General features: G+C 43.5%; 1 protein-coding gene across 1 annotated transcript in view; it reads right to left on the bottom strand.

Annotated features, from left to right (window-relative positions):
- Nucleotides 1-12,107, bottom strand: part of LOC115108233 (formin-like protein 2) — an 80,701-nt gene that overhangs the window by 45,042 nt on the left and 23,552 nt on the right. Inside the window, 1 exon segment of the mRNA XM_065011980.1 lies at nucleotides 7,451-7,534. Coding sequence (XP_064868052.1) covers nucleotides 7,451-7,534 — 84 coding nt within the window.

Below are 12,107 nucleotides of genomic sequence, written 5' to 3'. Positions count from 1 at the left end.
AATGAGAATCACAAATCACGCCAGAACCGGTACAGCGGCCAATAACATCGCTCAGAGCTCACTACATGTCGCTAGGTCATGTCAACCCGGTTCAGACATACAGATTGTGTAAATCAGTAGCCTTGTTCCAAATGGCATCCTATTCCCTATCAAGTGCACTACATAGGTAATAGGATGCCATTTGGGAGGCAGCCTGGGCGTTGTGTTTATTTTCTGGGTGCTTGATCATCGCATTGCTGGCTGTGTGATGATGCCGATGGCCTCACCATTACATTCATCACCGCGTGAGTGAGTGCTGTTGCCTCTCAGTCACAATAACAGGAAAGAGGACAGCTCCATGCAGGAAAGGGAGCTTGACTTGTTGATCCAATAAAAACAGTGCGGCGTGCTTCCCAAATGGCACCTACAGTGAGGAGGGAAAGTATTTGATCCCCTGCTGATTTTGTCAGTTTGCCCACTGACAAAGAAATGATCAGTCTATAATTTTAATGGTAGGTTTATTTGAACAGTGAGAGACAGAGTAACAACAACAAACAATCCAGAGAAACGCATGTCAAAAATGTTATAAATTGATTTGCATTTAAATGAGGGAAATAAGTATTTGATCCCCTCCCAATCAGAAAGATTTCTGGCTCCCAGGTGTCTTTTATACAGGTAACGAGCTGAGATTAGGAGCACACTATTAAAGGGAGTGCTCCTAATCTCAGTTTGTTACCTGTATAAAAGACACCTGTCCACAGAAGCAATCAATCAATCAGATTCCAAACTCTCCACCATGGGCAAGACCAAAGAGCTCTCCAAGGATGTCAGGGACAAGATTGTAGACCTACACAAGGCTGGAATGGGCTACAAGACCGTCGCCAAGCAGCTTGGTGAGAAGGTGACAACAGTTGGTGCGATTATTTCGCAAATGGAAGAAACACAAAAGAACTGTCAGCATCCCTAGGCCTGGGGCTCCATGCAAGATGTCACCTCGTGGAGTTGCAATGATCATGAGAATGGTGAGGAATCAGCCCAGAACTACATGGGAGGATCTTGTCAATGATCTCAAGGCAGCTGGGACCATAGTCACCAAGAAAACAACAGGTAACACACTATGCCGTGAAGGACTGAAATCCTGCATCACCTGCAAGGTCCCCCTGCTCATGAAAGCACATATACATGCCCGTCTGAAGTTTGCCAATGAACATCTGAATGATTCAGAGGACAACTGGGTGAAAGTGTTGTGGTCAGATGAGACTAATATGGAGCTCTTTGGCATCAACTCAACTTGCCGTGTTTGGAGGGGGAGGAATGCTGCCTATGACCCCAAGAACACCATCCCCACCGTCAAACATGAAGGTAGAAACATTATGCTTTGGGGGTGTTTTTCTGCTAAGGGGACAGGACAACTTCACCGCATCAAAGGGACGATGGACGCGGCCATGTACCGTCTTATCTTGGGTGAGAACCTCCTTCCCTCAGCCAGGGCATTGAAAATGGGTCGTGGATGGGTACTCCAGCATGACAATGACCCAAAACAGACAGCCAAGGCAACAAAGGAGTGGCTCAAGGAGAAGCACATTAAGGTCCTGGAGTCTCCAGACCTTAATCACATAGAACGTCTGTGGAGGGAGCTGAAGGCTCGAGTTGCCAAACGTCAGCCTCGAAACCTTAATGACTTGGAGAAGATCTGCAAAGAGGAGTGGGAAAAAATCCCTCCTGAGATGTGTGCAAACCTGGTGGCCAACTACAAGAACCGTCTGTCCTCTGTGATTGCCAACAAGGGTTTTGCCACCAAGTACTAAGTCATGTTTTGCAGAGGGGTTAAATACTTATTTCCCTCATTAAAATGCAAATCAATTTATAACATTTTGGACATGCGTATTTCTGGATTTTTTTGCTGTTATTCTGTCTCTCACTGTTCAAATAAACATAACATTAAAATTATAGACTGATCATTTCTTTGTCAGTGGGCAAACATACAAAATCAGCAGGGATTCAAATACTTTTTCCCCTCACTGTATAGGGCTCTGGTCAAAAGTAGTGCACTGTAAAGGGAATAGTGTACGATTTGGGATGCCCCCCCCCCCAGTTGTTGGTGACAGACAAGCTGCATATGTTGCTGCTAAAATGACAGGGGAATATATACGTGGCAGGCCATGGCGTACGGAAAGTATATGAGATTTATAGGGGGACATATAAAAGCGTTCCCACGTGGTCTATGACAGCCATAAAAGCCATCTGTGGGAGGAGGATCGTGATCTGGATCCAATCTGAGCTGTCGTAATAGCAGTAGAATCCCTCCTCTGCACCTGCAGCATGGGGCCCGAGTGGGACAGAGGAGAGGGATACTGCTGGGAGACGGGGGGTTAACCGGGTGCAGTGCCAGCGGTGTTTGTAATATCCTGTGTGTGCTGTATAGCCACTAGATAAAGAGGAGGAGTGACTTCCTGGTCATTTGAACTGAGCTGCCATGTGAAGCCCAGAGTTCAAATCCTGCTGCAATGCGGAGGGGCGGAGAGGAGTCTCTCTACCGAGTTCAAAGGGAGAGAGAACATACACTATACTGGGCAGGCAGGCTGCTTATCTATGAAATCATTACAATTCCACTATTAATGGTGAAGTTGATGTTTTATTTAACCTTTATTTGACGAGGCAAGTCAGTTAAGAACAAATTCTTATCTACAATGGCGGCCTACCCCGGCCAAACCCAGGCCAACTGTGTGCCGCCCTATGGGACTACCAATCACGGCCGGTTGTGATACTCTAGCACTGAGATGCAGTGCCCTAGACCGCTGCGCCACTCGGGAGCCCAAAGTAAGCAAGCCTCTCTCTTCTCTGTTGCTGGATGAACGACTTGAGAGGCAGAGATAGTTCCAGAGACTCAGCACTTCAATGGCTTTCCCTATCTAAAGGCTGAGGCTGGAAGCACCATTAATAACTCTCAAAACCATTGCTCAACATACCAGTCTCAACATTCCACCCACGTGGCATTGACAATCAGTGGAGCCAGGCACTATGTCCCAAATGGCACCCTAATCCCTGTATAGTGCACTTAAGTAGTGCATTATCGGAAATAGGGTGCCATTTGGGATGCAGCCATGATGTAGCTGAGAGAGGTCTACTGTGGGTCAAAGAAAGGCTCATTTGGCATTACATGATGAGGTCTCTGATGAGGATAATTGGACATTGGTCAATGCATCATGTTCTTCATGCAGGCGTACTATAGAATAATCTCCTTTCCTTGTTTTCGTTGTGAGAAGAGCATCTTTAATATTTGATCGATCTTAATTGCCCTAACAAAGGTTTAATATTTCAACCCCCCTGAATGTTTTTTTTTTTTCTCAAGAGAAATACTGTTCAAAACTAATGTACCTGTCGGCCTTGTTTCTCTGGCTACCCCTCCGAACATCGCAGTTGCCATGGTTACATTACGAAATGAGCTGTTGTTGTAATATGACAAGGAAAACATTTTATTCGCACAACTCGGCTTTAACACGGGTTAGCTATTCTGATGGCAAACATGAACATGCAGAAGTCTATTTTTAGCAATACGACCCAACTTTGTTTCCGCAAACAGCGAACAAACTGTTGGATCCCGCCTCGCTTCTCACTTCCAAACTTCCCCCTGGCCAGAATTCCATCAGGCGATCTTTAAACAGCTGACTGATCACTCTTCACAAGGAGGAGTCATTCTGAATCTGTGTCCCGAATAAAAACCTGTTCCCATATAGGGGAGAGTGGGTTAAGTTGAGCCAAAGCGGTAAATTGAGCCACCCTTGTTTCTATGAAACCATACACAAAATAAACAATTTGACCAAAGAAATATACAATTTCATTGAGTCTGTGAAGGAAGAAACCACATGGATAAAAGTGGTAAGCAAGTTAGGTTTAAAAAACAAACAATGTATTTCCACCACGTCACGTTCATTTATTGTGTTAAGAGGTTTCATGATGCTTGTATCTAAACCAAAGTAGATCATTTTAAGATTGTACTATACATCAGTATACGCTTCAATATGAGGCCCTAAACCTAACATGAAAGTGCATCCTTGTAGCTGTGTGGACTAATTTAGTCAAAAATGTTTGCCGTGGGGTAAGTTGAACCAATAACCATGGGGTAAAATAAACCAATGGTTGAGCCAATGGCAAGTGGAGCAAATTGAAGTGTTTTCTTCACAGGCGTAATACAAGGCATTATCACTGAGATATGAGGTAACAACAGGGCCTGACCTATGTTAAAAGCGCTACAAAAAAAATGCTTAAAATACAACAAAAACATTTCAATTGTGTTTGTGAAATAAAGATAGACATGGTCTAAAAAGGAAGTGGTAATATTTCATTCAGTACAGAAACTTACCGTCCCGCGGCTCAACTTACGCCATACCCCGGGAGACCACTGTTTTTCTGCAAGTTATGTTTTCAAAACTGTAATGTTAACATGAATTCTGATTATTTCTGGGGATACACCGCATCCTGAAATATATGATAAAAATCTTTGTTAGAAAGAATACTCTGTTTTCCTTTGACGGAGTGTTACTGCGTATAAAAACAAAAGGACTCAACGTACCCAACTCTCCCCTGTAGTACACTCGTTTTGACCAGAAGCCTATGGTACATGGACAAACATAGTACACTAAACAGGGACTATGGAGCCATCGAGAAATGCCAGACAACTTCGCTTCACTTGACGTGTGACGCTGGCAGGAATTTGAACTCCGGTCACAATTCAAAAACGTGTCAACATGTCAAAACGACCAGGCAGCAAACTGCATATTCTGCCCACTTCCCCACTCTGTCTATTGTGTTCAGGGAGGCTGCGTATCAATGGTATCCTTAGCCTGAGCGAGTGCTTGGTGGTCCCTCTCTCCCTCTCGTCTTTTCACTCTGCTCGGGAAGCAGAAAACACATGGGTTTCATCCCAAATGGCACACTATTCCCTATATAGTGCACTACTTTTGACCGGAGCTCTACTCGGTCTGCTGAACACACCGTGAAACCCCTGTCATCTTTCCCTCCACTCAGTGGAGAGAGTGAATGTACTGCTTTCTACTGAATCATCTGCACCCCAGCAGGGCCACCTCACCAACTTGACCAACTAGGGAGGGGCTTGGGGGACAGAGGGCCACACACACACACAAAGTGCCCTCTCAGTTGTTTAGACTAGCGACTTGAGTCAGAAATGGACCAGCCATACGGCAGTTCGGGCAAATGCCAGATGGGCTGGTCCATCTTTAGCCAAGTGTGCCCGTCAAATTGAGGGTTGTTGCACAAAATTAGAAGCATCTTTTTATGGCAGCAGGGGCAGTATTGAGTAGCTTGGATGAAAAGGTGCCCATTGTAAACGGCCAGCTCCTCAGTCTCAGTTTATTTATTTATTTTTATTTCACCTTTATTTAACCAGGTAAGCAAGTTGAGAACAAGTTCTCATTTACAATTGCGACCTGGCCAAGATAAAGCAAATCAGTTCGACACATACAACGACACAGAGTTACACATGGAGTAAAACAAACATACAGTCAATAATAGAGTAAAAAAAAAAAAAAAAAAAAAAAAAAGTCTATATACAATGTGAGCAAATTAGGTGAGAAGGGAGGTAAAGGCAAAAAAGGCCATGGTGGCAAAGTAAATACAATATAGCAAGTAAAACACTGGAATGGTAGTATTGCAATGGAAGAATGTGCAAAGTAGAAATAAAAATAATGGGGTGCAAAGGAGCAAAATAAATAAATAAATTAAATACAGTTGGGAAAGAGGTAGTTGTTTGGGCTAAATTATAGGTGGGCTATGTACAGGTGCAGTAATCTGTAAGATGCTCTGACAGTTGGTGCTTAAAGCTAGTGAGGGAGATAAGTGTTTCCAATTTAAGAGATTTTTGTAGTTCGTTCCAGTCATTGGCAGCAGAGAACTGGAAGGAGAGGCGGCCAAAGAAAGAATTGGTTTTGGGGGTGACTAGAGAGATATACCTGCTGGAGCGTGTGCTACAGGTGGGAGATGCTATGGTGACCAGCGAGCTGAGATAAGGGGGACTTTACCTAGCAGGGTCTTGTAGATGAGTTGCTAATATATGCATATTATTAGTAGTATTGGATAGAAAACACTCTAAAGTTTCAAAACTGTCAAAATATTGTCTGTGAGTATAACAGAACTGATATTGCAGGCGAAACCCTGAGGAAAATCAAAACAGGAAGTGGCTTCTATTTTGAAAACTCCATGTTCCATAGCCTCCCTTTGCTGGATTTAAAGGGATATGAATCAGATTCCTTTTCCTATCACTTCCTCAAGGTGTCAACAGTCTTCAGACATAGTTTCAGGCTTTTATTTTGAAAAATGAGCCAGAACGATAACATCGCGTCAAGTGGTCACATGAGTTTTGCTTGCGCAACAGAATTTGGATAGGTACTGCTTTTCCCTCTCCTACTGTGAAAGACATTTGCGGTTGATATATTATCGATTATATATCTTAAAAACAACCTGAGGATTGATTATAAAAAACGTTTGACATGTTTCTGTGGACATTATGGAAACTATTTGGAATTTTCGTCTGCGTTGTCGTGACCGCTCTTTCCTGTGGATTTCTGAACATAACATAACGTGTGAAAACATCCGAAGATCATCAAAGGTAAACAATTAATTTGATTGCTTTTCTGATTTTCGTGACCAAGCTTCCTGATGCTAAGTGTACTTAATGTTTTGTCGTGCATTCGATAAACTTACACAAACGCTTGGATTGCTTTCGCTGAAAAGTGTAATTTCAAAATCTGACACGACAGGTGGATTAACAAAAGGCTAAGCTGTGTTTTCCTATATTGCACTTGTGATTTCATGAATATAAATATTTGTAGTAATATTTATTGAATGTAGCGCTATGCTATTCAGCGGTTGTTGATGACACTTATCCCGATATCGGGATTGCAGCCATAACAAGTTATTTAGCTAATAATGGGGATCTGGGGCCTCCCTCGGGGGAAAAAATGGGCCGGTGTGGGGGCCTCCCTCGGGGGAAAAATGGGCCGGTGGGGGCCTCCTCGGGGGAAAAAATGGGCGGTGTGGGTGCTTCCTTGGGGGAAAAAATGGTCCGGTGTGGGGGCCTCCCTTGGGGGAAAAAAATGGGCCGGTGTGGGGGCCTCCTTGGGGGAAAAAATGGGCTGGTGTGGGGGCCTCCCTCGGGGGAAAAATGGGCTGTTGTGGGGGCCTCCTTCGGGGGGAAAAAATGGGCCGGTGTGGGGGCCTCCCTCGGGGGGAAAAAATGGGCCGGTGTGGGGGCCTCCCTCGGGGGAAAAAATGGGCCGGTGTGGGGGCCTCCCTCTGGGGGAAAAAATGGGCCGGTGTGGGGGCCTCCCTTGGGGGGAAAAAATGGGCCGGTGTGTTCGAAATGTTGATTTCTGGTCTGTCCCTGACTGACACAGTAGATTCTAAACTAGGATATTGTGAACAGGTTAATGAAGGTGAGTAAACAACATCCCACCTGATCACAGATAAGTTCCCACTTCTTCTCGTTGTCGTACTGCCGCAATAGTCGCGCTTTGTCTGGAGGAAGGTTCATAGAGTTCTGAAAGAGAAACAGAGAAACATCGCAATTATAAAATGTACGAAACGTCCACCCAAAATGGCAGATGCCACGGTCAGACCTGCGTCCCAAGTGGCACCCTATTCCCTGTATAGTGCACTACATTTGACCAGAGCCCTATGGTTAAGGGGTGACGGGGCGAGGACAGAGTTTCTCCCCCTACTAAGGAGTCTGACTCTGGGGCTCTCTCTCTCTCTCTCATATAACAAGCAGCATGAAGCACCACTTAATCTCCCAGGCATCCCCAAGGCACAGCACGATGAGTGTTTGGTGCTGTGTGCGTGTGTGCGTAATCATTCTGTGGGATTGCATTTTATGCACACAAACATGCAACCGGCGGGATCACATACTGACAGAGTAAGATAGGGGGGTGGGGGGCAGTGCGGGAGGGGTTGGATTAGTCTACGCAGTGCTACGTCCTCATTGGCAAAATTCAAACTGCTTTCTGGCGTTGAAATGAGTCCTCTGCAATCGGCTGTGGTTGTCTCACATGCAGTATGTCATCTTAGATTTAGCTAACGTTACTGTAGCTAAAACCACTCAATAAAACAAACTGTAAACATCCAACCGAATTGTTTAGCCACTAAGACAACTTTCTGCTTCGTTTTGTTTGGTAATTGGGATCTCAAACAGAAAGCTACTTTGTTAGGAGGATTTGAAAGTGACTTGCAGCTGACAGTAATGTGTTGTATTAGAGGCTTACTATTGAACACCCATGTGTTGGTTACATGTGTGTGTGTGTGTGTGTGTCTGTGTGTGTGATGGTTAAACTGCTACATGTGTAAAAACAAGACCTCCATCATCCATTGCACAACCCCTTTCTTTTTCCGTTGGCTCACCCTACTTTCAAATAACATCTGCTTCATGTAACGACCCCCCCGGACCCGACTATACCCTACCCCACAAGTGCATTCGAAAAGACTGAAACAATTAGCTGGTGCTTAAATCGCACCACCCACCCAAATTCACGGGGCGGCGCACGTACACTCACTGACGTACACAAAACACACGTGACCATAACCTTTCTAAATACTCTGAAACAACACATTTTATATGAATGAGTTAGGCTACGACCTATTATTCTTTTGATATGAAAACTACACTCTCAACAAACAACCTAGATTTGGTAGAACATGTTTTGTTTCGTCTGAGTGATCGTCAGTCTGTGTTGTGAAACACAACCCAAGAATGAATGGGCAATTCCACAGTAACAGAACGATTGCTAAGGCCTTTCACCTTCGAATATATGTCGAACAATAACCAATGATTGCAATGTTAAACAAAACCGTACAACACTATTGCATAGAGTCGTACGGTTTGTTTACTTTGCAATCATTGGTTTATGTTTTGTTTGACATACATTTAAAGGTTTTGAGCGTCTGCATCATTCTGTTACTGTGGAATAGCCCACTATAACTGTTGGACATGTCTCGGTTATAAACACAGGCTACCAGTGGTGCAGGGCGAATGTTTTCCACTGCTTAAGGAAGACAAAAATGGGCAATTTTACAGTGTACAGTTTTGGGTTTTTCTCCGTTTTAATTGGCAGGATCATCTATCAATGTGTGTTCAGCCCTGGGACCGGGCCCTATGTTTTGCCGACGCAGAATTTTCCGAAGTCGCATGGCGAGGAGAGCGACTGGAAGACGGATGGAGAATATCCTGGGACTGTGTCGTTTTCCATGACCGAGTGAAACCAGGATACAGTCAGGAGACGGAGAGTAACCCCATGTCTGAGAGACACAGCAGGCATCAGGGTTGGGAAGGAAGGTGATGACATGCCAAGTGTTGCCTGGTAAAACAAAACAAAAAACACCTGCAATTCTCTTATTCAACAAAAGAAGATATAAGAGGGATGGGCCAGTGTTCAACATCCTTCCCAAAATGCATATAACCGGATCAAAATGACCATGCATAACACGAGATCAATCTACCATACAGGCTTAACTTTACTGTGCGGAACCAGTAACCGGGGAAGATATCTGGTCAAAAAAATTGTGTACTTTATAGGGAATATTGTGCTATTTGGGACAGGCACATAATTCCAATGACTGTCAATCGTGTGGGCTTCATGTGCAAAAACACTACACTGAATAATACTGTAGTATTTACTGTAGTGTTTTTGGGGATATGAGCGTAGTATACTGCAGTATTCACTGTAGTGTTTCTGCAGACATTACTGTAGTATACTGTAGTATTCGCTGTAGTGTTTCTGCAGACATTACTGTAGTATTTACTGTAGTGTTTCTGCAGACATTGCTGTAGTATACTGTAGTATTTACTATAGTGTTTCTGCAGACATTGCTGTAGTATACTGTAGTGTTTCTGCAGACATTACTGTAGTATACTGCAGTATTTACTATAGTGTTTCTGCAGACATTGCTGTAGTATACTGTAGTATTTACTATAGTGTTTCTGCAGACATTGCTGTAGTATACTGTAGTGTTTCTGCAGACATTACTGTAGTATACTGTAGTATTTACTGTAGTGTTTCTGCGGACATTACTGTAGTATCCTGTAGTATTCGCTGTAGTGTTTCTGCAGACATTACTGTAGTATACTGTAGCATTTGCTATAGTGTTTCTGCAGACATTACTGTAGTATTTACTATAGTGTTTCTGCAGACATTACTGTAGTATACGCTGTAGTGTTTCTGCAGACATTACTGTAGTATACTGTAGTATTTACTATAGTGTTTCTGCAGACATTACTGTAGTATACTGTAGTATTTACTATAGTGTTTCTGCAGACATTACTGTAGTATACTGTAGTATTTACTAATGTTTCTGCAGACATTACTGTAGTATACTGTAGTATTCGCTGTAGTGTTTCTGCAGACATTACTGTAGTATACTGTAGTATTCACTATAGTGTTTCTGCAGACATTACTGTAGTATACTGTAGTATTTACTATAGTGTTTCTGCAGACATTACTGTAGTATACTGTAGTGTTTCTGCAGACATTACTGTAGTGTTTCTGCAAACATTACTGTAGTATTTACTATAGTGTTTCTGCAGACATTACTGTAGTATACTGTAGTATTTACTCTAGTGTTTCGGCAGTCTTTACTGTAGTATACTGTAGTATTTACTATAGTGTTTCTGCAGACATAACTGTAGTATACTGTAGTATTCACTATAGTGTTTCTGCAGACATTACTGTAGTATACTGTAGTATTTACTATAGTGTTTCTGCAGACATTACTGTAGTATACTGTAGTGTTTCTGCAGACATTACTCTAGTGTTTCGGCAGTCTTTACTGTAGTATTGTAGTATTTACTATAGTGTTTTTGCAGACATTACTGTAGTATTTACTATAGTGTTTCGGCAGACATTACTGTAGTATACTGTAGTATTTACTATAGTGTTTCGGCAGACATTACTGTAGTATACTGTAGTATTTACTATAGTGTTTCGGCAGACATTACTGTAGTATACTGTAGTATTTACTATAGTGTTTTTGTTTTATTATCTTTTGTTTCATTATTTCTTTTTTTTATTAGCCTGTGTTACCTTGTTTGGGCGCTCTCCTTGAGGAAATCTGCTGGTCAAATACTAAAAGAGCAAATTGTCCATAACCTGTAAGTCGATAAGACTGGGGTCTGAACAGATCGGTTCAGGGCTTCTGCTCTTTTCTATAACCTGTAGGGAACGCAATATACGGTCTATACCTGGCATGTAGGTTTCTGCCTCATGGGTGGCAGTAATTGGGATATTGGGGGAGGGGAATAGCGTATCAATACAGTGCGTAGTACCGTATTCGACAGTACAAAATGATATAGTCAGTACTACACATGATCGAGGGAGACTACAGAGTTCTACAGTACACTGTAGTATGTGTTTCTCGTGGTTGATGGCTGCTGGGGGGGAAAAGGCCTTGTGAGGCTACAACGCAAGCACTCGTGATCTTAATAGCACTTGTCTGCCTACTAAGCTTGCCATGCCCTCACTGTCTCCCACCACTGTACGAACAGAACATTACATTAGTATTCCGTAGGAGCACTGAGACGAGCAGCCTGCTGACTGGAGGGAATTGGAGGCAACTGAGCTCCATCGACTGTCTGGCCGGGAACCCGACTGCTAACATTGCTAGCTAGGAGCTACCCCCCTTTCTTTCCCTAAGATATATTAAAAGGGAACACTAGACCTGAGCAGCCCGTCACAATAAAGTGACATAAACCTGCAAGCAGTGGCCAGCGTATTAAATACACAGAGCCACTGAAACGCAACCCCTATACATCAATCAGATGGCATGTTCGAATTCGGGAGGCGAAACAAATGATGAAAGTTAATTCCTCCTTCCTGCTGCCTTGTTATGTTTGGAGCCCGGCAGTAGCCCTTGGCCCCGAGACAGATGGATTTGTGGCAGTGTCACTGACGTAGGTGCAGTTAAATGAGCAGTAGTGCAGACTGCTGGCTGGCTGACTCAGTGCTGCACGCTCGGCCCTGTGGGCTAGCTTCCTGTCCTTGGTGATGCTCCAACTCAAGCAGAGGCCACTTCTAGCACCTTTATATCTCCCCCTAATGAGCTGTGACATGCTCTTATGGCGCCCG

This window comes from Oncorhynchus nerka, linkage group LG3 (assembly GCF_034236695.1).
Source record: "Oncorhynchus nerka isolate Pitt River linkage group LG3, Oner_Uvic_2.0, whole genome shotgun sequence".
NCBI classification, from domain to species: Eukaryota; Metazoa; Chordata; class Actinopteri; order Salmoniformes; family Salmonidae; genus Oncorhynchus; species Oncorhynchus nerka.
The sequence above is the reverse complement of the archived record's forward strand: the minus strand, read 5'-3'. Positions and strand labels throughout refer to the sequence as shown.